At 43.1% G+C, this 27,005-nt stretch overlaps 1 protein-coding gene across 9 annotated transcripts in view; it reads right to left on the bottom strand.

Moving 5' to 3' along the window:
* Positions 1–23,558, bottom strand: part of HSD3B7 (hydroxy-delta-5-steroid dehydrogenase, 3 beta- and steroid delta-isomerase 7) — a 121,163-nt gene extending 97,605 nt beyond the window's left edge. For 3 of the 9 annotated variants that reach the window (XM_058183507.1, XM_058183508.1, XM_058183500.1), the window contains exons 1-2: positions 23,149–23,398; positions 2,069–2,143 (exon numbers count right to left, since the gene is read on the bottom strand). Coding sequence is in view for 5 of the 9 variants with exons in the window: in XM_058183500.1 (XP_058039483.1) it covers positions 2,069–2,081 (13 nt within the window). In the remaining 4 variants the exon portion in view is untranslated. Of the gene's footprint in view, positions 1–1,341; positions 1,769–1,789; positions 1,949–2,068; positions 2,144–22,736; positions 22,756–23,148; positions 23,399–23,436 lie in introns of those variants that run through there. The other 6 variants (XM_058183506.1, XM_058183504.1, XM_058183501.1 and 3 more) reach the window with 5 other exon arrangements.
* Between the last annotated feature and the right edge of the window lie 3,447 nt (positions 23,559–27,005).

Below are 27,005 nucleotides of genomic sequence, written 5' to 3'. Positions count from 1 at the left end.
TCACCTCATAGGTTTGTTGTGAGGAAAATAGGAAGGTGTGTTGGATATGTTCGCCACTTGGAGTTATTTGTAAAACAATTATGGCAGGATACAAATAAATAAATAAATAAATCTTATTCCTCAGGTGTCCGTGTCGCGGAGGAGGTAGAAAAGGGAAGGATATTAACAGACATTTTAGCATTAACAAAAACTATCAGTGGGCCTAGGTAATTCAGACAGGAAACAAAACTAGAGCTGATTCTACTTTATTGTAAGGTTACATTAACAAGAATCTTGCAAATCTGAAGGTACAAATTTCCCACTGTGACTTTTAACTGTCTGATTGATTCGGGTAGGTCCTTCCTAAGTTTCTTCTTCTGACTGTTTAATGACCGAGGGCTCCTTTCTCTCTTCTCTGATCATTTCCTTGGCAGTATAGATAGTCCTCCAATTACAACAATTCATTTAATGACCATTCAAAGTTACAACATCACTTAAAACAGACCTATGGCCATTTTCACACATATGACCATTGCATCACTTCCATGGTCACGTGATCAAAATTCAGACTGTTGGTAACTGTTTCACATTTATGACGGTTGCAGTATCCTGGGGTCATGTGATCTGTTTTTGCGATTTTTTTTTTTTCCGAGCGAACCAATAGCAAAGGTAAGTGAAACCTACTACTGGTACATAAGCGCACCAGCGTGCCTACCATCCCTGTCCTACTGTCCCCATTTATTTTTACTCATTTCCTATGTTCATGTCCATGTTTATACTTATACCTGTTATCTTGTACATGCTTGACAAATAAAAAAACAAATAATAAATAAATAAAAGGAAACAACCTGAAACCAGATGCGTTTGTTACAGTAACAAGGGACCCATCTCTTAGAACAATTAATCAGTGGAAGGGCTTGCCTCCAGAAGTTGTGGGTGCTCCAACACTGATGATTTGAGGGGCTGCCACAAACGAGGGGGTCAACCTACTCTCCAAAGCACCAGAAAACAAGAGATGAAGCAACTTTGGATGGAAACTGAACCAAGTGAGAAGCAACTAGAACTAAGGAGAAATTTCATGACAGAACAATCAACCAGTGGTACAACTTGCCTTCAGAAGTTGTGGATGCTCCAACATTGGAGATTTTTAGCAAGAGACTGAACAACCATTTGTCTGAAATAGTATAGGGTTTCCTGATTGAGCAGGGGGTTGGACTAGAAGATCTCCCTTCCAACTGTGTTTTTCTATTATCCCCCTGCCCCTTATTCCAGACCGAAAGCAAGAGACTTAGAGCTCCTTGTGATATTCAGGCAGGAGAGAAAAACAAAAACAGGAACATATTATAAAAATTCTTTTCTCACCCATGTGGATGATTTGTGTCTTCCTCGATTTTAAGTCCTCTACCAGAATCTGGGAAATTAAGAGTTCTGTGCAGGATCTTAACACTTTCTTCTGGATAGAGAGCTCTGATGTTGTTTCTGGGAACTGTTGGAGCCTCTTCCCCTGCTTATTTATATTACAAATAGATTTGTGTATAAAATTCCCACAACAGTTTTCATGGAGGCTGAGCATGCTGCATTGTAACTGTCCGCACAATACTTAATCTATGTTTGAAAGTGACTCACAGGGAACATCAAGACGTCAATCCACCATGAAATTTGGTCAATAAATTTATTTATCCAGAATTGGAGGACCATGTTTCTAGAAGTAACAGTGCAGAAATTCCATTTCCATTATCCAACCATCAATTTCCACATAATAACTATGTAGTTGAAAAAAACTGGGAGATACATATAATTTTGTTCTTACTGTTGTGTCTTTCTTCTTTCTTTCTTTCTTTCTTTCTTTCTTTCTTTCTTTCTTTCTTTCTTTCTTTCTTTCTTTCTTTCTATTGTTTCCTTTCTGTCTTTTTTTCTGTACTATTTAATTATATAAAGGATGGATGGAGAAATAGATCTATAAAGTTCACTAGTATAACAGGAGAGAGAAAAAGAATGAAAAGACAAGACATTCACTCTAAGGCATTTAATAATTGCAGTTACTTTTTTTCTTTCTTACAGCATTCCTAGTATCTTGTGAGACACTTACCAGGAATTTGCATTCTTACTGCCTGGATGGCTTCCAGTTCTGGAATCAGCAAAGACAAGTCCAAGACTTCAAATGCTAGAAAAAGAAAACAATTAAGGTGAAGAATGTGTCCAGCCTTTCCTCCTTAAATGCACCTTATGATTCAGATTATTTTAATTACATATGTGTTGCTCAGAAGAGAGATACGTAGTAGGGGTTCACAAACAACACACTAGCAACCCAGGGTTTGGTGATACCAGCTGCCAGTTCTCATCAGGGGGGGAGGGATAAGACGGGTGGGGGGGAGAACCCGTCGGGGAGGGATCCAGTCCCGGTGCCAGTTCGCGGCATTACTACATCTGGTCTGAAGGCAGGGGGGGAGGGGTTTGTTCCAGGATTAGAGGGTGGTTCAATCTGTACGGTAAGTGGGAGAGGCAGATATGGCGGAGGGGGGGGCCGTATCGAGTTTGGGGAGCACGTGCGCGATGTCTAAAAGCGATCACGTGCTCCGGCCCCTTAGTCCCTACCCGTTCCTCGGGCGGCCGTGATCCTCAGAGCCTGGATCTTCGGCTGATGTTATGTAATGCCCGGTCCGTGGTAAATAAAGCCCCCTTGATCTATGATCTTATTCAGGGGGAGGCCGCGGACCTTATGGGCATTACGGAGACCTGGTTGGGGCCAGAGGGGGGGGTCCCCCTCGTTGAACTATGCCCCCCAGGTTTCCGAGCATTCCATCAGCCGAGGGCCCAGGGGAGGGGTGGAGGGGTGGCGGTTGTCATTAAGGAAGATCTAGAGCCGAGGGAGGCCACTGTTCCTCAGATTGCTGGCTGTGAATCCCTTTATGTGAGGTGGGGCCATAGGAATCAGTTGGGCTTGTTGATCGCGTACCTGGCTCCTTGCTGCGTGACCACAGCCCTGCCCGAGCTGCTGGAGTTATTGGCCACTGTGGCAGTTGAGACCCCCAGACTTATAGTTATGGGGGATTTCAACTTGCCATCAGTTGGCTTATCATCGACTGCAGCTCGGGAGTTCCAGGCTTCCATGACGGCCTTGGACCTGATACGGGTAAATGATGGGCCCTCGCACATGGGGAGGCACGCTGGATCTGATTTATATCTCTGGTCAGTGGTTAAATGATCTGATATTAGACGATTTAGTAACAGAACCAATGTCATGGTCTGATCATTTTCTCCTTCGCCTAGACTTCCGAACCGCCGCCCACCATCGCAGGGAGACGGAGCCTCTACGTTGGTTCCGTCCCAGGCGCCTGATGGACCCTGAGAGGTTCCTGATGGAGCTTGGGCCATTCCCTGAGGATCTGGCCCGCGGCACGACTGAGGAACTAGTTGCGGCCTGGGAACAGGCCGCGGCTGGGGCCTTGGACCGTGTCGTGCCTTTGCGGCCTCTGACCCGGCGCAGATCTCGACCGGCCCCTTGGTTCTCCGAGGGGCTGAGAGAGATGAAACGCCGGAGAAGACGCCTAGAGAGCACTTGGAGGTCCAGTCGTTCCGAAGCTGACCGGACACTAGTTAGGTCCTATTCCAGGACCTACCTAGTGGCAATGAGGGAGGCGAGGCGTTCCTACGCCTCCACCCTCATTGCGTCGGCAGATAACCGCCCGGCCGCCCTGTTTCGGGTGACCCGCTCCCTCCTTCATCAGGAGGTGCGGGATGACCCGTTACAGGGACGTGCCGAGGAGTTTAGTGGTTATCTATACGACAAAATCGCTCAGCTCCGGGATGGTCTGGACCGAAATTGGGATGATCCAAGCGAGGGAGAGGAGGCACGTCTTGTTGAGCCTGTTTGGGATGGGTTTGACCCTGTGGCTCCGAGGGCGTGGACAGGTTGTTGGGAGGCTCCGCCACTACATGTTTATTGGATCCGTGTCCTTCCTGGCTGGTGCTGGCTACTCAGGAGGTGACACGAGGCTGGCTCAGAGGATTATAAATGCTTCTTTGTTGGAAGGGTTTTCCTGCCGCCTTGAAAGAGGCGGTGGTGAGACCCTCCTTAAGAAGCCCTCTTTGGACCCGGCTATTTTGGGAAACTATCGGTTAGTCTCCAACCTTCGCTTTGTTGCGAAGGTTGTAGAGAGTGCTGTGGCGCGTCAGCTACCCCAATACCTGGAAGAATCCGTCTATCTAGACCCGTTCCAGTCCGGCTTCCGACCCGGTTACAGCACGGAGACAGCTTTGGTCGCATTGGTGGATGATCTCTGGAGGGCCAGGGACAGGGGTTATTCCTCTGCCCTGGTCCTATTAGATCTCTCAGCGGCTTTTGATACCATCGACCATGGTATCTTGCTGCGCCGGCTGGGGGGATTGGGAGTGGGAGGCACCGTTTATCGGTGGTTCTCCTCCTATCTCTCCGACCGGTCGCAGACGGTGTTGGCAGGGGGGCAGAGGTCGACCGCGAGGGCCCTCACTTGTGGGGTGCCGCAGGGGTCGATTCTCTCGCCCCTTCTGTTCAACATCTACATGAAGCCGTTGGGTGAGATCATCAGTGGCTTTGGGGTGAAGTACCATCAGTACGCTGATGACACTCAGTTGTACTTCTCCACCCCAGGTCACCCCAATGAAGTTGTCGAAGTGCTGTCCCGGTGCTTGGAAGCCGTACGGGTCTGGATGGGGAGAAACAGGCTCAAGCTCAATCCCTCCAAGACGGAGTGGCTGTGGATGCGGCATCTCGATTCAGTCAGCTGCAGCTGCAGCTGACTGTTGGAGGCAGTTATTGGCCCCAAAGGATAGGGTGCGCAACTTAGGTGTCCTCCTGGATGGCGGCTGTCGTTTGAAGATCATTTGACGGCCGTCTCAGGGGGCCTTCCACCAGGTTCGCCTGGTTCGGCAGTTGCGCCTTCCTTGATCGGGATGCCTTGTGCACAGTCACTCATGCACTCGTTACCTCTCGCTTGGATTATTGTAATGCTCTCTACATGGGGCTCCCTTAAGGTGCGCCAAGGCTTCAGCTAGTCAGAATGCAGCTGCGCGGGTGATAGAGGGAGGGTCTCGTACCTCCCATGTAACACCCCTCCTGCGCAGACTGCACTGGCTACCTGTCGCTTTTCGGGTGCACTTTAAGGTTTTGGTTATGACCTTTAAAGCGCTCCATGGCTTAGGGCCTGGGTACTTACGGGACCGCCTACTGTTACCATATGCCTCCCACCGACCCGTACGCTCTCACAGAGGGACTTCTCAGGTGCCGTCCGCCAAGCAATGTCGGCTGGCGGCCCCAGGAAGGTCCTTCTCTGTGGGGGCTCCCACACTCTGGAACGAACTTCCCCCGGGTTTACGCCAAATACCTGACCTTCGGACCTTTCGCCGCGAACTGAAGACGCATCTTTTTATTCGCGCGGGGCTGGCTTAAATTTTACGGATTGTATAGTTTTATTATTAATTTTAAACGGGGTTTTAATTTTTATATATTTTAAAATTTTAGGCAAGTATAATAAGTTTTTTAATTCTGCATTTTATAGGTTATTGTCTAGTCTGTTTTTATTTGCCTGTACACCGCCCTGAGTCCTTCGGGAGAAGGGCGGTATAAAAATCTAATAAATAAATGAATGAATGAATGAATTTGGCTCCACAGCTAGCATCCGCAGTAATTATAGGGTTAGCAACTCCTTAGTCAGGTTTACAAAAATTGGTTTCACTACAGATATACAACCCAGGCTGAGCTTTTGATGGGATCGAAGACAACAGCTTCTTGAGAAAAGGCAAGAGCTCTCTACCTATCGGGTGGTGGCAGAAGAGAGAGATTTAGAAAGAAGCCAAGCGGTTAGATCAGCGGTTCTCAACCTGTGGGTCGGTACCCCGTTGGGGGTCGAATGACGATTTGCCAAGGGTCGCCTAAGACCATCGGAAATATGGGAAGTATACTTGCGAGTCGAAGAATTGCGCTCCAATGGTTGACTCCACAAGCCAGCTGCAGGCTCTTCAAATCGCTAGCCGAATTCGGCTTCAGACGCAATAAACTTAATAGGGGTCTCCACTTTAATGCCTCCGTCCTCAAGGCAATCGCAAGCAGTTCAGATTGCTAGCCAATACGGCTTCAGGCGTGATAAATTCAAAACAAAAATAATATTACGGTTGGGGTTGCCACATCGTGGGGAATTGTATTAAAGGGGTCGCAGCATTATAAAGGTTGAGAACCACTGGGTTAGATGGAAAGACTGGAGATGGGGGTGGCGGGGAGGATCAAGGGCAATAGGATCTGGCTAAGATGTCCATCGGGAGTCCTGAAAACAACACCCTGCTTCAAAGCAGAAAGTCTTCTTGGCTTTGGGGGTACAACTGAAAAGAAGAAAGGAAGGAAAATGGAAGAGGAAGGGAGAGGGGGATGAAAATGGAGATGGAGAAGGGAAGGGAGAGAGGGAAAGTGAGGAGAAGGAGGAAGAGGAGGGAAGGGTAACAGAGAGGGGAGAGGAGAGGAGAAGAGAGGAGGAGAAGGGAGGGGGAGGGGGGAGAAGAGGAGAGGAGAGGAGAGGGGAGAGCAGGGGAGAAGAGAGGAGAGGAGAAGATGAAGGGAAGGGAAGAGGAAAAGGAGTATTTGCTCTACAGAAGACTCTCAAATGCAAAGTGGGTTCCCCAGAAGTATAACTCAAAGGTTAGCAGGCAGCAGAAAGTTGGGAAACAGAATAAGCCACTCTTTTTGCAGGCAAAACCACAGTTAAGCCACAGTTTCTGGGGAATTCTGGAAGTTGGAGTCCCCTCATGCTAAAATGGTTGAGAAACATGGGGCTAAACTGTCAAAGCTGCAGAATCGATTCCCCACTCCACAAACACACACACACTTTGGCATTAAATCTCCAGAAAGGCACCTTCAAAGCAGTTGAAGGCTGGAAAATGCAGCACCTGCTGCCAGAAGAGGTTGCCAAATAATGGGGAGGAAGGGAGGGAAGCAAAACTAGAGAAGGAAAAAAGTAGGGGAAGAGAGAAGAGGAAGAACAGACAGCCAGTGGCTGGGGCAGGCTTGCTTGCTTGCACAGTGACCGTCAATGTCCCCCAAGCAATGAGGAGGAGGAGGAGGAGGAGGAGGAGGACAGGGGCACGGGAAGAAGCTCCAGCAACGGAGAACAGGAAGCAGATTGTCTCCAACGATTTGAGCAGTACTAAGCTGTCATTGTGACTGATGGTAGTGGCAGCTTAATTACCCGCTTTATTTCTAAAAACTTGGGAACAAGAAGGGGAGTTTTGTTCACTGTGGTTTGTCTGCTGGTTCCTGAAGCATAAAGTTACCTTCCCTTCTCTGTAATCAAAACCCACATTTATTTATTTTTTTGCTGTAGAAACCTGCAGCCACAAACATTTCATGTAGTTTTCCCCAGCTGTCGAGATATCATAACACCCGAAATACTATAACTCCCAAAATACGATAACTCCCATCAACTCCAGGATAGCAAGAGCTCAAAATGACAAACCCTAAATTGCAAAACATTATGAAGATATATAACAAAGTGGATTGAGGTTTGGGCTAACTATGATCCAGACTGGGATCTGAAGCACATCACTAGGGAGAAAACTAAGACCATTCCTGTGCAATGGTTGTTAAATCCTGACAGAAATTGGCAAGTAGGGTGTTGACTGTGGTTTCTTCAATAAATCCATAATGGCCACGTTTGTCATCACACTAAGCCAAAAACAAGGAACGTCATGGCTAAAGATTGTGTGTCAAGTACAAGAAGAAGAAGCATATTAAAGGCAATACGTTTCACACAGATGACACATACAACCTTATATAAGAGTTAGGCAAGTTCCTGCTGCATGTGATGGAAAAATATCTGCTTCTTTTATCATTAATTGGATTCTGAGAAGGATCTACTATAATGAAATGCAATTAGATAGAGAAGATTTCTTGGTTTGTCTGGCCTGCACATTAATTCACTCTTGTGAAAAATAAAGTGTGCATATTTTCACGCACTCTAACCGGGGAGCTTGCACAGAGATGAAGTCTGCAGAGCATGGGTTTTTGCTGCTCTTAGCTAAATGGGTAAATTAATTAATTTCAAGATCTTCTCTGTACCCCAAAAGATTCTGGAACATTTCCTATGAAACGGACACTTTGTCTTCTGATGTCTACGGAGATTCTCAGTCATCCAGGTCACAGATGCCCCAAAGGTGCTTTTTTTTTTTTCAAAAGGCAATTGGATTTGTTTTTCCTTGAAGAGGTTTCGCTTCTCATCCAAGAAGCTTCTTCATTTCTTTTTGACTTCAGTCAGAACTGAAGAAGCTTCTTGGATGAAAAGCAAAACATCTTCAAGGAAAAACAAAATCCAGTTGCCTTTGGGAAAAGCACCTTTGCATTTCCCTTTTAATGTTTGGGTGGACTCTTAGGCTTGGAATCCTACGAGACAACTTGTGAGATTTACAAAGTGGTAGATGAAAATAAACTGGTTTTATTTACAGAGGATATTTTTCTGTTCATTTCTAAACCTCGCACTACTATTCTTGTATTAATACAAATGATAGATGCCTTTAGTAAAATAGGAGGATATTCTATTAACTGAGCATGACAATAGGTGAAAATATAGTTACCACTTAAGTAATATCAATTCTGCATTTATACCAAATGCATTAAATATTTAGGTATGTAGGACTTCCGGTGGCAACGTAGGTGTTGAAGACGGTCTTTTCAGACCGCCAGCCCTGCAATCGCATACAGCCATTCAGACAGCGAAAATCAGCTGTCTGGCAGCTCGGAAACTTTTCCCTTGGGAGAAAAGGGAAAGGTGAGCATTTGGGCAGAGGTAGAGCTCCCCAAAAAGCCCCAGGAATAACTCTGGGGCTAGAAGGGTGAGAGGTCCCTGGAAAGCCCAACAGAGCTCCGGATCTGGGACACTTCTGCTTTTAAGCAGAACAAAACACCACAACCACCTCTGCTTCAAGATGAAGATTTAATTTGATTAAAGCAGACAGAGCAATGACTGGAGCACTGGCAATGGCAAGTACCAGACCTTAACTCCGTTCTTGGACTGCATTTAAGAAGAACAAAGGAAATGGTGCATGTACTTAAAAGGGTGTGAAAGTGAAACTTAAGGAAATCTTTGTTAACATTTTTGCACTCTCAGTCCTCTTTAAACTTGCCAGATTTTACATTTACATGAAGAGATTTTAAACTGAAAAGTGGAAGGACTATAGAATTGATTTACCTAACCCAAATACAGAATTTATGAAAAGATTTGAAGATTTATTGAATTTATAGAGACGGTATTAAAGTGAAAAATGGCTTCCAACAAACAAAGCTTGGTGTTATTAAGGATGATGGGATTTTACCAGTTCAAATGCAAAAGCTACAAGAAGATTTGAAGGAATTTTTAAAAGATTTTAGAAGAAGCTCTAGACTTTCAAACCTCTGTTATAGATTAAAAATTTATGGAGCTTGAGGAAATATCTCAAATAAAAGATATTATCGAAACTAGGAATAAGGACATAAGGGAAGATATAGTGGCAGTATTTCAAAGATTGTTTGAATACACGGTTCAGTTGGATGGAAGAGTGGAAGAAATTAATCAAGCTAATATGAATTTGGAAAAAAAAATAGAGGAGGTCCAGACAAAGATGAACAGGGCAGATGAAGAGTTGGTTTTGTTGAAATATAGATTGATGGAGTTTGCCCTGAGAGAGAGAGAGAGGTCTCAAAGAAAACAAGTGTGAGAACCTAAAAGATATTTTTGCAGAGGCTTTTGCTCATATATTTGGAGAACAACCAGCAGAATTTGTAACTCAAATCGAAAAAATTGATCGTGTTAAATTCTGGGTTGCCAGACAGGGACAGTTACCAAGAGACGTTGTTATCTATTTTACAACTTAGGAGGATTTGGAATGAAATTTTACAAGTATTTTATAAAAATAAAATTCAAATATCAGGACAAGAGATATTAGTGTTCAAAGAAATTCCTCCTAAAATGTTAAGATCTAGAAAGGAGTTTACTTTCTTGGTGGATGAACTTAGAAATCATCAGATGCAGTTTAGATGGGATGTTCCAGCTGGACTAACAGTTAATTATAAAGGAAGAAAATATCGTCTTAACACAGTTTTTAAAGCAAGAGATTTTTATACTAATTACTAATATACTAAATACTAATTAAAGGCTGGAAGTCCACCACTGCTAGAAGCTAAGATGGGAAGCAAAGTAGAGATTGGAAAAAAGCGGGAGAAGGAAGCAAAGCACACACAATTTAAAGTTGGGATGGCAATTGCTGAAGAAGAAACACTGGAAAAAGCAGGGAATTTAAATGAGCAAAGACTGATTCGAATAGACATTAAAAGAAAAGAACAAAGAGTAAAGAAGCAGCAACATCAAGCGAAAAGAGTTTCTTTTTATGGGAAAGGGTAAATCATAACCGAAATTTTTGAATATATTTAAAAAGTACTGTGTATGTGTTTAAATCTTGAAGAAGAATTTGTAATAATGTCATTTGATTATAAGTGATGGGTCTATTAGAAAATAAGTTAAAAATTGATTTTGGAAACATAAGGTGTTGATAAAAATAGAATAAGGACTGGAATTAGTTAAGTTTTAAATGTTTTGTAGATGGTGTTTGGAATTTAAATGCAATGTTATTTGATTATATATGGTGGATTTATTAAAAATTAAGCTATTCTGGGTAAAAATTGATTAGGGGTTATATAAGGTGTTGATAAAAATAGAATAAGAAATGGAATTAGTTAAGGATCGTATGGTAAAAGGGGAAATTGGGTTAAATGTTAAATTTATATAAGTTAAAAATTTAAGAGGAAAACTTTGTAAAATGTCTCAGAGATGGTATCTAGATTCTAAACACTGGCGTGTACGTATTTGAATTTATAATTTAAATGTTGGAAATTTGGTTGGGCTGATACTATTTATCATTACATATGGTGGAAACATAAATTTGGTGGATTATATAAAATATTTTGAAGAAGAAGATACCGTTTAAGGGCGTAAATTGATTTTAAATTAAGTATTAGTAGCTAGATTACCGGCAGCGCAATATTAGAAGATGGAACATTTGCTTATCATTGAAGACTGGATGTTAAAAGCAGTGAACTTACTGGAGATGGCAGAAACTTCAGTGTACCAGAAAGATTATTTACAAGAAAGATGGATATTGGAAAGGAGAAGATGGATCGACTATCTTTAAAACAAATATTGGATTAAGAACTATCAAATAGCCTATGAATGAATAGAATGTACTGTATACTTTTTTTCCCTTTTTCTTTACTATGGAGAAGGGGAGTTAAAGTTCTAGGGGATGGATGGGAATCTATGGATAGTTTGCGTATTCTAGATTATGATTGTTAGATATTATATCCTTATATTGCTCTGGGAAGTCTGGGGGATGGGTGGGGGGATTGAGTGAAGGGGGGAGGGAGGAGGGGGAAGGGTGTAGGCTGGTGGGAGGAGGAGGGGATGTATGGGTAAAAATTTTTGTAAAACTTTTTAATAAAAAAATATTTAGGTATGTGTATAGCAAAAGACATACTGGCTTTCATGTGTAAGGCATGGTTTCCAGGACAGCAATTTAACAATTTGTACTAAACTGTCTCTCTAATGACTTATAATTAAAAAGGATACAAAAATAACAACCTAAAGAATGATTAAGATGAAGCAATGGATGGAAACTGAACAAAGAGAAGCAACCTAGAATTAAGAAGAAATTTCCTAACAGAAAGAACAATTAATCAGTGGAACAACTTGCCTCCAGAAGTTGTGGGTACTCCAAAGTGGAGGCTTTTAAGAATGGATTGAACAAGCAATCTAAAATGATGTAGGGCTTCCTGCCTGAGCAGGGGTTGGACTAGAAGACCTCCAAGGTCCCTTCCAGAGTCTATTCTATTCTATTCTATTCTTATTCTTATTCTTATTCTTATTCTGTTCTACTCCACTCCACTCTACTCCACTCCATTCTCAAACTCTGCACTGATTCTCTAAACTTTCAAACAGGGCGAACTTTTCATCTCATGTTGAGACACAAATTCAGGAATTTGCTCTAAATAATGCAATTTAACAAGAGTTCAGCTGAACTTCTTAACAAATGCAGCTGTTATGGAATGTACAACTAAAAGAAAATAAGTCTTCCTGTTCAGTTGTTATTCCCAAGACCATCCCAGGAGGCCCCTCTTCCTGCAGATGGGCTTCCACATCCTCCACACTGATCTCGAAGACCCATCCTCCACACTGGCTTTTAAAAGAAGCTTTACAAAATTCAACTCTCCCAAGCAACCTTTAACCACCAATGCGAACTGTTCAAACCTTTGCCCCAATGATAGTTTTATTCTATTTTTAATCAAGACCTTCTGATTTCCGAATGCTTTACACTTCCACTTTTATTTCTTTCCTTTCATTGAGGAGCTCAAAGCAACAGACAGCACTCAAATCTTCTGCTTTTCTCCACAACAACCTTGTGAGGTAGGTTGGCTTGGAAGAGAACAATGAGCCTTCTTGCTGCTAATTTAACTCCTTAACTACTACACTCCATTGGCTCTCTTTTAAGACTTTTTAGTATTGTGTACCCTCCAAATCAGTGAGGCCTGATCTTAAAGTCAAATACAGGCAGTCCTCAACTTACAACCATTTGTTTAGTGATCGTTCAAAGTTATAAAGGCACTGAATCCGCTCAGATCTATTCAGATTCCATCCATCCAGATCTATTCAACCTATTTTCCTGAAGGCAAGGCAACAAACAGCAGATGTAAACTAAGCAACGAGAGAACCAACCTAGAACTAAAAAGATGTTTCCTGACAGAACAATTAATTAATGGAATGATTTATGGGTTGTTGGAACGAGGTTGTGGGTGCTCCATCCCTGAAGGCCATAGAGAAGAGAAGGGGAGGGAAGGGAAAGGAGGAGAGGGGAGAAGAGAGAAGAGAGAAGAGAGAAGAGAAGAGAAGAGAAGAGAAGAGAAGAGAAGAGAAGAGAAGAGAAGAGAAGAGAAGAGAAGAGAAGAGAAGAGAAGAGTGAACAGCCACTTGTCTGGAATGGATCTCCTGTTTGAGCAGGGGCTTGGACTAGAAGACCTCCAAGGTCCCTTCCAACTCTTATTATTCTAAAGAAAATAAACAAAACAACCATTGCAGCATCCCTATGCTGCACATGATCAAAATTCAGATGCTTGGCAACTGACTCATATTTACAGGGCCACCTGTAATCCAAATAATTGCCTACTTGTTTATAGAAAGAATCTAAGACCAGTGACAGGGCAATCTGTAAGCTCCTTGAAAACAACTCAGAGGTTAAGAGAAGTTGGCAAGATTTGCAATAACAAATATTTCCACACCTCCCTTACCTTATTTTTTGATTGGAGAACCATGTTAACCAATGCTAACAAAGCTATCTCCTTGCTGCAAAAGTCTCTGGGCCAGCTGGCACAAAGGGTTTTGAAAGACAACACGCCCCATCCTCCTCCTCTTTCCCTGAATTGTGGGAGTTGTAGAATTGTGTGGAGGAAGAAACAAAACCAAGGCCTGCTGTGTTGTTTCATCTTGGATGGAGAGGGGGAAGAAGTTCTTGGAAAAAGATCAGCAAAGCACAGGTGGCATGTATGCCAAGACTATACAGGTAGTTCTCAACTTATAATTGTTCCTTTAATGACCATCCCAAGGTGCAACAGCACCGAAAAAAAGTGACTTATGACCGTTTTCCACACTTTCAACCATTGCAGCATCTCCATGGACCACGTGAAGATAATTCAGATGCTTGGCAACTGGCGGCCCGGGGCCCCTTTTGCGACCTTCTGACAAACAATGTCAATGGGGAAGCCAAAATCATGAGCCACGATGGCACAGTGGTTAGAGTGCAGTACTGCAGGCTACTTCTGCTGACTGCCTGCAATTTGGCAGTTCAAATCTCACCAGGCTCAAGGTTGACTCAGCCTTCCATCCTTCCAAGGCAGGTAAAATGAGGACCCAGATTGTTGAAGGAAATATGCTGACTCTGTAAACCACTTAGAGAGGGCTGCAAAGCGCTGTGAAGCACTATGTAAGTCTAAGTGCTCTTGCTATAGAACAACCGTGTTACTAATTTAACAACTTAACAACCTTAGCAAGAAAAGTTGTAAGATGAGACAAGACTCACTTAACAACTGTCTTGCTTCACAACAGAAAATTTGGGCTCAACTGTGGTCATAAATTGAGGATTACCTGCATTGGTAGTGGATCAACCATACCTGATCTCCCCAATACTTTTCACCTGCCCAAATATCCCAGATCAAAGAAGGCTAAAAATTGGTGGAAAAAATTCAGTAGGACACTTTTTTCTCAAAAAAAGACGGGATACAGTGAGTTCCTGTACAGGACTACCTGTATTTTTTTTTAAATTGTTGCTTAATAATCTTTCCAATATTTTTATCAAGAAAACCACATGGATAGAGAATATCTGGAAAAGGCTCTAAGGCTGGGAAAGATAGAAAGAAGGAGAACAAGAGGATGATTCACAACTTGTTGGAAGGACTCAGTTATGATTAGACTGCCATTTGTCAGAAATGATGTACGGTCTCCTGCTTGGGTGGAGGGTTGGACTAGATGACCTACAAGGTCCATTCCAACTCTGTTAATCTCTTAATCTGTTGGTAATGGAGACCCACATTGGAAGAAGGGAAAGACAAGGTTAGGGACCAATCCTGATGGAGAAAATATATTGTATTTTTTGGAGTACAAGATGTACCTTTTTCCCCCAAAAAAGAGGGTGAAAATCTGGGTGCGTCTTATACTCCGAATGTAGCCCTGCCCAGCTTCTCAAACTGAGGTTTCAGAGGCTGAAAAAAGCATAAGAAACGGAGCCTCAGAAAAAAAGCCCCAAACAGAGCTTATCGGAGCTTAGAAAAAAACCCTCAAATGTAGCTTGGAGCTTCAGAAAAAAGCCCCAAACAGAATTCAGAAAAGAAGCTCCCAAACAGAGCTTCAGAGGCTTTTTTTCTGAAGCTCTGTTTCGGAGGCAGAAAAAAGTTTTTCTGAAATGGAGTTTCAGAGGCAGAAAAAAAAGCAAGGCAGAGTTCACAACCAAGGAACCTGTTGCTAAAATTCACCTCTGGGAACAGCTGATTGGGGGCATTCCAGAAGCCCATCCACCTGCCAATCAGCTTTTTTCTTATTTTCCTCCCCAAAAAATAAGGTGCGTTTTATACTCCGGGGCGTCTTGTACTCCGAAAAATACAGTACATAGGTGGCCACTTGAGAGTCGAAAATGACTTGGTGCCACAAAATCAATAAAATAATCAATGCAGGGGAAAGCAGTACCATGTACCGAGATGGAGATTTGCAGAATTGCATGCTGGGAAAGACAGTGTCAAATAAGGCCGGCATTACGAGATTTGCAGCCAAGATCTTTGGTATACTACTGCCTGTTTCATCACATCTTTCAGCGATTTGCACAACCTGAAAATAGACAAGTCAGCTCTCTCTCTCTCTCTCTCTCTCTCTCTGCCTCTCTCCCATGTCACCTGACATTTATATCTTCCAAGCTATTTGGCTGAGTTCCCCAGTGGGAAAGGTCAGTGCGCTTATTATACTCACAATCTTTCTCTCTCCTAGGAAAGGAGCCCTAGCTTTCTCTATGGATGTCATAAAACAGTGAACTAGGGTTGGAACATTCAACAGCTGGATGTACACAGACAACCAGGGGTATCAAACCCGTGTTGTCATGACATCATCACATGACATATCGGGACTTTCCCCCCCTTTGCTAAACCGGGAAGGAGCGGGGCCACTAGGTGATGCATCTGGACCGCAGGCCACGAGTTTGACATAGGCAGACAAGCGGTCAAATTTCTTTCAAGGATCCCCTACACTGTAAGACACCTGGACTTCAACTCTCAGAATTTGCCAGCCAGCATAGTCACCACTTTACAAAAAAGATGTTTGAGACTTTGGAAAAAGTGCAGAGAAGAGCAACTAAGATGATCAAGGGCCTGGAGACCAAAACATATGAAGAACGGTTGCAGGATTTAGGTTTGGCTAGTCTAGAGAAAAGAAGGACTAGAGGTGACATGATAACCGTATTCCAGTATTTGTGGGGCTGCCACAGTGGTGAAATCCAATTTTTTTTCTACCGGTTCTATGGGTGTGGCTTGGTAGGCATGGTGTGGCTTGGTGGGCGTGACAGGGAAAGGATACTGCAAAATTCCCATTCCCTCCTCACTCCTGGGGGAAGGCAAATGCAGAATTTCCATTCCCACCCCACTTTGGGGCCAGCCAGAGGTGGTATTTACTGGTTCTCCAAACTGCTCAAAATTTCCGCTACCGGTTCTCCAGAACCTAGAACCTGCTGGATTTCACCCCTGTGCTGCCACAAAGAAGAGGGAGTCAACTTATTTTCCAGAGGGCAGGACAAGAAACAATGCATGAAAACTAATCAAGGAGAAAAGCCACCTGGAATTAAGGAGAAACTTCCTAACAGTGAAGACAATTAACCAGTGGAACAGCCTGCCTCCAGAAATCATGGGCGCTCCATCACTGGAGGTTTTTAAGAAGAGTCTAGACAGTCACTTATCTGAAATAGTATAGGTTCTCCTGCTTGAGCTGGAGGTTGGACCAGAAGATCTCCATGGTCCCTTCCAGGTCTATTGTTTCTCTTAGGTTATTCTGTTAGGACAGTATTCTGTTAGGATAGTGGTTCTCAACCTTTATAGTGCTGCGACCCCTTTAATACAATTCCCCACGATGTGGCGACCCCAACTGTAAAATTATTATTTTTTAAGCAGCGATCTCAGCATGCCTCAGCAGCCACAGAAGGAGAAAAAAAGCGGCAAACTGGTTTTTTTGAATTTATCACACCTGAAGCCGTATTGGCTAGCGATCTGAACTGCTTGCAATTGCCTCGAGGATGGAGGCATTAAAGCAGAGACTTCTTCCCTATTAAATTTATTGCGCCTGAAGCCAGATTAGGCTAGCGATTGGGAGTGATTGCAGCTGGCTTGAGAGGGAGACATCAGAGCAAAGATTTCTCTCTTTTTTAATTCATCGAGCCTGAAGCCAAATTCGTGATTCTTCGACTCGCAAGTATACTTCCCATATTTCCGATGGTCTTAGGCGACCCCTGGCAAATCGTCATTTGACCCCCAACGGGGTTGCGACCCACAGGTTGAGAACCGCTGTGTTAGGATAACAAGTGCTCTAGAAGGTAGACATCATGAATTATCTTGAAACATCAGTGAAGTAGCTGAAAATAACTCAATGTTCCTGAATGAAGATGGGTAGGATAGGATAGGATAGGATAGGATAGGATAGGATAGGATAGGATAGGATAGGATAAGATAGGATAAGGGAAGGGAAGGGAAGAGAAGAGAAGAGAAGAGAAGAGAAGAGAAGAGAAGAGAAGAGAAGAGAAGAGAAGAGAAGAGAAGAGACTGAATAGCCACTGCTGTTAATTTAACCCCTTAACTACTACACTCCACTGGCTTTCTTTTAAGACTTTTTAGTATTGTGTACCCTACAAATCAGTGAGGCCTGATCTAAAAGTCAAATACAGGCAGTTCTCAACCTACAACCATTTGTTTACTGACTGTTCAAAGCTATAACGGCACTGAGCGGATGAGGAGAGGAGAGAAGAGGAGAGGAGAGGAGAGGAGAGAATCAGAGTTGGAAGGGACCTTGGAGGTCTTCTAGTCCAACCCTCTGCTTAGGCAGGAAATTTATACCAAGGGTCTGCAACCTTAAACACTCAAAGAGCCATTTGGACCTATTTCCCACAGAAAAGAAAACACTAGGGGCCACAAAACCCTTCCTATGCCTGACTATTTCTTGAGCAGCCACAAAACTAGCATATATAGTTGAATTTAATGTTCTGTTTTCTTCTGAAACTTTTCTTTTCTTGGATTTATCCATGGTTGGCCTACCGGGGAGTTGAAAAGCTCAATAAATCATGTTCTAGCGGGTGTTGCACTTTGGTGGCTGTGACTCATATTTTGAGTGACAGGGAGCTGCAGTAGAGGGGTAAAAGAACCACATGCAGCTCCAGAGCCGCAGGTTGCCGATCCTGCCCTATGCCATTTCAGACGAAGGATTTGATTTGAATTGATTTGAGAATTGAAATCCACCGGTCTTAAAGTTGGCCACAGTTGGGAAATTGTCTTACAGGTATCTCAGCCCTCTGATGGGGATCTCACCAAGCAGACGGGAATAGCCCTGTAGCTTCAAACTATTTTGGGTAGCAAACTTGATTTCCATCCAACAGAGAGCTATTCAACAGGTCTTGCAGGAATGCACACCTGAAAGCACACAACCAAATGCAGCTGTAGGAGTGTTGTCTGGGCATGTCCAGACTAAGGTGGCATTAGCGTGGGTACCAGTCACAGCCTGATTGTTGGATTTTGTGTTCAGCATCCTAAGCCCTCTATGAGCAACAAGGACATCTGCAGAGGGAAGGGGAGGGTCCAACATCACATCCACAACCCATACAACTGGTGTTTTGGCTCTTTTTTTTTTTTAATGTTCATTAACTGCACACCTTCATGGCTGCTGTGCTCACTTTTGGACTCTAAATAATAGCAATAGCGCTTAGCCTTATATACCGCTTCACAGTGCTTTGCAGCCCTCTCTAAAGTGGTTTACAGAGTCAGCCTATTGCTCCCAACATTCTGGTTCCTCATTTTACCGATCTCGGAAAGGATGGAAGGCTAAATCAACCTTGAGCCTGGTGAGAATCAAACTGCCAAACTGCCGGCAGCCGGCAAGCAGTAGAAGTAGCCTGCAGTACTGCATTCTAACCACTGCACCACCGTAGCTTGTGATAATAGCACACTGAAGATAAGAGACCCACTGTATAGGTAGTCCTCAACTTATGAACATAGTTGGGAGCTGAATTTCCATTAAGGCAGTTGTTGAATCGCGACCAAGGCATTATTAAAAACAAGGAAAGGAAAAGACCTTTTTGTCACAACTGCTGAGCAAATCCCTGGCGCTCTTAAGTGAATCTTCTGGTCATTAAGTGAATACAGTTTCCCCCATTGATTTTGCTTGTCAGACGTTTGCTGGGAAGGTCACAAATGGCAGTCACATGACCCTGAGATACTTCAACTGTCATAAATAGATACTGGTTGCCAAGCACCTGAATTTTGAGCAGTTGCCCAGAGGAATGCTGCCAGAATTGTTAAGTGCAAGTCATTTTCTTTTCAGTGCCATTCTAACTTCAGACAGTCACTAAATGAATGATTGGAAATCAAGAACTACATGAAACCTGTCAGGATAACAAGTGCTCTAGAATAGGGGTCTCCAACTTTGGCAACTTTAAGACTTGTGGACTTCAACTCCCAGACTTCAACTCCACAAGTCTTAAAAGTTTCAAGTCCCAGACTTCAACTCCACAAGTCTTAAAAGTTTCCAAGGTTGGAGACTCCTACTCTAGAAGGTAGACATAACATTCTGAATTATCTTGAAATGTCAGCAAAGAAACTGAAAATAGCTGAATGTTCCCAAATGAAGAGAAACGCAAAACCTTCTTTGAAGAGTTCAATGGGCAGAGAAAAGTAGTTTGGTAATAGTAGAAATCTAAACAGCATACTAGAAAGCAGACACATCACCCTGCCAACAAAACAGGGATGGGTTTCAAAACCCATCGCTACCAGTTTGCTCATGGACGTGCGCGCACACTTCCGCACATGTGCAGAAGCATACAGGTGGGTGGGCGAAGCCTCCCACCACCACTGCTATTGATTCGCCCAATCTGAGGCGAACCAGTAGCAACCCACCACTTCAACAAAAGTGTATATAGTCAAGGCCATAGTTTTCCCAGTTGCAATGTATGGCTGTGAAAGTTGGACCATAAGAAAGGCTGAGAGTCAAAGAATTGAGGCCTTTGAACTCTGGTGCTGGAGAAGACTCCTGCGCGTCCCTTGGACTGCAAGGCAAACAAACAAGTCAGTCCTAGAGGAGATCAACCCTGACTGCTCTTTAGAAGGCCAGATCCTGAAGATGAAACTCAAATACTTTGGTCACTTAATGAGAAAGAAGGACTCACTGGAGAAGAGCCTAATGCTGGGAAAGATTGAGGGCAAAAGAAGAAGGGGACGACAGAGAATGAAGTGGCTGGATGGAATCACTGAAGCAGTTGGCGTGAGCTTAAACAGACTCCAGAGGATGGTAGGAGACAGGAAGGCCTGGAGGAAAGTTGTCCATGGGGTCACAATGGGTTGGACATGACTTTGCAACTAACAACAACAAAATAGTAGAAATGAAAAAGATCTAAAACTAGGAACCAATTGAGAACAGAGGGTTGGACTAGAAGACCTCCAAGGTCCCTTGCAACTCTTACTAATCTATACAGGTAGTCCTCGATTTACAACAGCTTGTTTAGTGACCGTTCAAAGTTACCTGTTTAACATTTTTATTGAGTTATGAAATATTATAAGGTACAAAATGCAAAAGTAAATAGGAAAACGGTGGGGAGGAAGAGTGGGAGGAGAAGTGAGGGAGGATAAGCAAAGAAAAAGAAACATTGACTTCCAATTCTCTCTGTTGCAGTAAAATAAGGCATTAACACCAAATGACAACTTTTTGCTTTTTCATAATAGTATGAACAAGCCATTTCTATAAAAATCTATCAGCCTAATCGATAAAACCCAAAGTCAGAGTTTCATTCTTTTCCACATCAAGCGTGAAGTTCAGAAGCGGTTTCCACATAGAAATAAAAGTGCTTATGTTCTTTTCTTTAACCAGAGTAGTCAGTTTTGCCATTTCTGCCAACTCCATCAATTTCTGCAACCTGTTCATCCACAGTAGCGATCGAAGTGTCCTTCCATTTTTGTGCATACAATAGTCTTTCTGCTGTCAACATATATAGGGTCAAAGTTCCAAATTTTTTCTCCAGTTCTTTTTCCATTAGGTGCTGACTGTTCAAAGTTACAGTGGCTCTGAAATATGTGACTTATAACCATTTTTCACACGTATGACCTTTGCAGCATCCCCATGATCAAAATTCAGATGCTTGGCAACTGGTTCCTATTTATGACCATTACGGTGTCCCGGGGTCACGCAATCCCCTTTTGTGACTTTCTGACAAGCAAAATCAATGGGAAAGCCAGAGTCACTTAACAGCTGGGTTACTAACTTATCAACTGCAGTGTTTTGCTTAACAACTGTGGCAAAGAAAGGTTGCAAAATGGGGCAAAACTCACAAATATCTCACTTAACAACAGAAATGTTTGGGCTCCATTGTGGTCATAAGCCAAGGACTATATTCTGCATGTAAAATTTAAAAATTTTAAATGACCAATGTCCCTTCTGGAACACAGCCACTGAATGAAAGTAATCAATCACTGGAAACAATTGTGCAATTTGATTCTGTGGTGGCCTGATTGCATCTCCCATACTATGCCAAGGATTGGGCACCACGAAGAACTACAAAGGGCAGCTGGAACAAGCGCAGAGAAGTACAAGCACATCTTGAGCAGATTCACAGTATTTTAAACAGCATCTTCAGAGCCCACCAACCATGGTTGGGCCAAAGTATAACAGCAACGTGGAGAGTGGCTTTACAGATAGTGCTCGTCTTATGACCAAAACTGAGCCCACAATTTCTGTTACTGAGAGGGACAGCTGTTAAGTGAGTTTTGCCCCATTCTTGCTGCAATTGTTAAGTGAATCACTACAGTTGTTAATAAAATAATTGGTGAACCTAGCTTCCCCATTGACTTTTGCTTGTCAGAAGGTTGCAAAAGGGACCACATGACCTCTGGGGCCACTGCAACGGTCATAATTATGAACCAGATTTGCCAACCACCGGAGTTTTGATCACATGACAGTGAGGATGCTACAATGGTCATTAGTGTGAAAAACTACCATAAGCCACTTTTTCGGGTGCCCTTGTGACTTTGAACGGTCACTAAAAGAATAATTTTAAGTTGAGGATTACCTGAATGTCCCAGCACGGATGGCCCTGGGTGATCTTGGGAAGATCCTTGGGAAGAGAAATCACCTGTGCGGGGTGTGAAGGTATGGCACAATTTATCTTGGGGGAAAAAAGACAAAGATGGAGAGCAGGGACAGGAGATGATAGCCAAGTAATTGTTTCCATCCAAGCTGTTTTCTGTATAGCCATAGTTTGCCACTGATTTTCTCTTGTTCTCTTGGATCACAGCCCAACCCACTTTTGTGGCATTTCCTGGTGGTCCTTCATCCAATACTAATCCAGTCCAAATTTTTGCATGTAAGGCCAAAACAAGGGTTCTTCCACCCCCCTTCCTCTCCCCCCTCAGATGTGACCACCTGCAGAGAAACACTACAACCCTAACCTTCCTTTGATAAATGACTGCCCTCCTTCCAAAGAAAACAGAGAGCTTGAGCAAGAAAGCCAAGCCAAAGGATATCCCAAAGGTGCTGAAAAAGCACCTTTGGGACAACTATGACCTGGATGACTGAGGATCTCTATAGACACCCCGCCCCAGGCCAAAGGACTTCTCCAAAAGAACAGAAGGACACCTTGTCTCTGTTCTTTGCGCAAAAGAGATCCTAGCAAGCCTTTTCCCCAAATTAGGAAATGGAATTCTTTCTTCCAACGCGGTGCAAACTGTGATTTATGAACCGAGCGAACGCGGAGAATCATAACGCCCTAAACTGGGAAAGACAAATTAATTTTGCAAATTAATATTTCGATGGAAAAAAAACGCCTTTCAACGTGCAAAAGAACAGGAAACCAACTTAAGCGCGCCCCCACCCCAAACGCCGCCCTTACTCCGGATCAAACTCGTGCGTATCCCCGGGTTCAGATGCAGCTCCCATCACCTGCTATTCTTAGCGGCCAGGGATGATGGGCAGTGTAACTCGTCACCTCCAGAGAGCGCCTGGCGGGCGGCGGGAGAGACGAGAGAAGCTTTCAAGAAAAAGGAAGATCGGTTTAGCTGAACTGAGCCGAGCTAAATTGTTCAGCGCGGGCGAGGGGGGCAGCTCGGTCCGGGGGCGCCTCGTATATTGCGGTTGCATCTTTTGCCAAGAGATGCCGGGAAGGGAGGGGGGGGATGGGGGGACCGCGGGAGGGCAATCGGGTTTGAAAGTCGGCAGCTATCAGACCGACATTCAACTCCCCAAACTGGCTGCAATCGCGGCGGAAAGGCGCTCTGCACGCGCTCAGAGGCAAGAAGGCAGCTGCTCTCTGCATGGTACTCGGCCCGGCCACCGTCGTCCTCCGCATACGCACCTGCAACCCACCGCAGACCGTCCGGTTTCTCTGCAAAGATCGCAACTCTCTCCCAAGTTGCTTCCCGGCTAGCGCTGCCTCCTTAGCTGGTCAGCTCCCCGCCCATTTGTTGAAGTTCCGCTCCTACTACACTCGCTCCCCTGGCATTGATGGGGTAGAGGCCGTATACCGCGCATTGATCCCTTCTGTCGGCCAGCCACCTTTTAGTCTCGCCCATGGATCAGCCACTCTGGCTAGGTCCAGATTGACAAAAAATTGGATTAATTTCATATACTCAGGGTTACCCACCAGCACGGAGACGGCCACTAGGGGGCCACACCGGTCAGGTGTCTCAATAAAGAAGAATATTTGTAGCTCCGGATTGAAATGAAGGGTCCTTGGTGCTCTCTGAGCTTGATTGCTTGCTTGCAAAGGTTTCCTTACCCAAACTAGGTAGCATCATCAATGCGAGTAAGGAATGGGGTTTGCTCTGAATTTATATTCTAGTGGCTTGCCCGGTCGGTAGGAATGCTTTTTTTTTTTTTTTTTTGAGGCGGGGGTGTTTTCGGTTGTGTTGGAAGACATGAATTTTTTTTTAATTTCACAACATGTGGGCAAACTTAACCATACTTTTGATTGGGAAAATAAAAGTAACAAAGTTGGAAGGTTCCTTGGAGGTCATCTAGTCCAACCCACTGCTCACACAGGAGACCTGTAGTAGGGATTTGAACCACCGACCTTTACTGGTCGACAAGCTTAGTGTTTTAGCCACTGAACCACCTAGTCAGGTTTAAACTGTGACCATCCTAGAACAAACCAAGCCCCAAAACGCCAGAAAATTTCCAGAAACCTGGCAATCTGATAAATTGTCCCATCAATGGACAAAGAGACATCTATATACTGTGCAAAAGAGACAAAAAGGAACGAAAAGACTGAAATACCTCCCCACCTGCAATCAAGCATAGACATTAACACCAAGTTTATCAATCAAGAAGTAAACAATACCCATTTATGACTGTATGACTGTAACCCTGTTGCTGGTATCCTTAAATTTATATTGACTGTTTCCTAATATGATTTGATTACTTATTTGTACCCTATGACTATGGTTAAGTGTTGTAAGTGTTGTACCTTGATGAAGGTATCATTTCTTTATGTACACTGAGAACATATGCACCAAGACAAATTCCTTGCGTGTCCAATTATACTTGGCCAATAAAGAATTCTATTCTATTCTGTCTAAGTGGGGGACTACCTGTACTGGTAACCTGGAATTTTTTTGTGGCCATAAGTAAACTTTAGAAGGTGACAGTGTCTTTGTGAGGAAAACTTACATCATTCTCCAATAGTAAGAGTTCCAGGCCAATCTGACCCTGCTTCTTAATTTAGATGTGGAATAGCGTTTTTGGCCGCAGCACTTGGAAACATTTGGACCTCTGAACGTCTATAAGTAGTTCTTGACTTACAAGCATTTATTTAGTGGCATGGTCCTCACAGTTACGTCCACTGCAGTGTTCCCACAATCCATGATCCAGATCCACGTGCTTAGCAATCAGCTTGCCTGTACGACATTTTGAGCATCCTTAGATCTCAAAGTCAATGTGAAGAAAAGGTTACAATGACGTCATGTGACGTCTTGATTAACAACTGCACCACTTAATGAATTTTCTGTTCCCAATTTTGGTTGTATGTTGTATGTTGAGGCCAAAAGAAACAGGTTCCTAATTCAGCCATGCTGAATAGTGACACGTAGCTAAAACTGGAAGGAGGCTACATGCAACGCAGAATGAAAAGGCCTAGAGATCATTCAGTTCTGCTCTTTGGACGTGGCCTTGGATAAGATTATTTGCCCAGGATCTAATCTTGCTAATCCAGCAGTAAATTAACTGATTGGAGGGTCACTGATAAAAGCCCAGCTCAGTGGAATTTACATTATTTGGTTTTTCTTCCTCCCTTCTCCCTCCCTCCCTCCCTCCCTCCCTCCCTCCCTCCCTCCCTGCCTTCCTTCTTTCCTTCCCCCCTCCCTCCCTCCCTCCCATGTAAATTTTAAACCTGAATTATTTTCATTAGGTATAACCTCAGAAAAAATTGATAAGAAAGGTATGTACTTAATATTATATGTCTTAACAGCAGCAAGGATTATATTCACACAATACTGGAAAAATGAAGATATACCGCGAAATGAAGAGGTAATCAGGAAGCTATAAGATTGTGCAGAAAATGGATAGACTGATATTGAAAATTAAACAGAAAGAAAATGTAGAATATTATCAAACATGGAATCTATTTTACCAATGGTTGGGAAAAAGGGGTGGAGATTAAGAATGTAAATTTGTATAATTAAGCAAATTAAATACCGAGACAACACAATGTTTATTAAGCACTAAGAAATGTATTTAATAGAAAATCAATTTTAAAAAAGAAGATTTTTCTCTGCCTGTGTCTTTTTCACAGCCCAGAATTTTAACAGGATAACATAGTTTGAGGCTGCATAAACAGCAAGATTATGTGAAGTGTTAATACCACTTTATAATGCCTTGGTATCAAGATCATGTGAAGTGTTAATACCCCTTTATAATGCCTTGGTAAGGCCACATTTGGAATACTGCATCCAGTTTTGGTCGCCATGATGTAAAAAAGATGTTGAGACTCTAGAAATAGTGCAGAGAAGAGCAGCAAAGATGATTTGGAGACTGGAGGCTAAAACATATGAAGAACGGTTGCAGGAACTCCGTATGTCTAGTTTAATGAAAAGAAGGACTAGGGGAGACATGATAGCAGTGTTCCAATATCTCAGGGGCTGCCACAAAGAAGAGGAAATCAAACTATTCTTCAAAGCACCTGAGGGCAGGACAAGAAGCAGTGGGTGGTAACTAATCAAGGAGAGAAGCATCTTAGAACTAAGGAGAAATTTGCTCACAATTAGAACAATTAATCAGTGGAAAACTTGCCTCTGGAAGTTATAAACACCCCAACACTGGAAGTTTTAAATAAGGAATTGGATAACCATTTGTCTGAAATGGTATAGCGTTTCTTGCCTAAGCAGGGGGTTGGACTAGAAGACCTCCAAGGTCCCTTCCAATTCTATTCTATTCTATTCTATTCTATTCTATTCTATTCTATTCTATTCTATTCTATTCTATTCTATTCTATTCTATTCTATTCTATACATAACAGTTCCTTTTCTCTTGCACACTGTTATCACTGGTGCTAACCAGAGATCTGATGAAGGCATGAAGCTGCAAGCATTAGAATATCTGTGTCTGCATCCTGCATAATTAAAGCAGGAGAGGAAAAGAGATAGGAGGACCTCATTTGCAATGAAATGAAGGGTGGCACTTGCCTTCTTAGGCACTTCCCCTCCATTCAGTGAATGTCAAGGTTAAACAACAAAAAAAAGACCAACTGCTTTTTTGACCAAAGATACAATATGTTTATTTAGTTTGGACATAATGTACTATGTGATTCTGGCTGTACACCTTGAGATTGGTTCATTGTGTTGGGCAACTCAGCCATTACAAACTACAGCATGGTGTGAATGTGATCACAGAGCCAGGTAAGATCTACTAAGATGAAATCTGTTCCCATTCCTCATGGAATATGCCCTAAGATGAAAACAATCATTTATTTTTAGGGAGAAGAGATTCTATGCTTCTGAACTGGCCCTTCATTCCATATTTGGTAAACAGGTTATGATTTCAAAACTCATCGAAAAAAATACAAAAGTACAGAACGTAAAAGCTTCTGTTGCCTGCTTTTTATCATCCTAACTGGATTTTAATCATCTTTTTCTACTTTTTCCCCCAGCAAAAGTTGGAAAAAGTTGGGTCTAAACTAGGAGTGTCCAATATTGGCAATGCTAAAATTTGTGGACTTCA

This window comes from Ahaetulla prasina, chromosome 4 (genome assembly GCF_028640845.1).
Source record: "Ahaetulla prasina isolate Xishuangbanna chromosome 4, ASM2864084v1, whole genome shotgun sequence".
NCBI classification, from domain to species: domain Eukaryota; kingdom Metazoa; phylum Chordata; class Lepidosauria; order Squamata; family Colubridae; genus Ahaetulla; species Ahaetulla prasina.
This window is presented reverse-complemented; position numbering and strand designations above follow the sequence as displayed.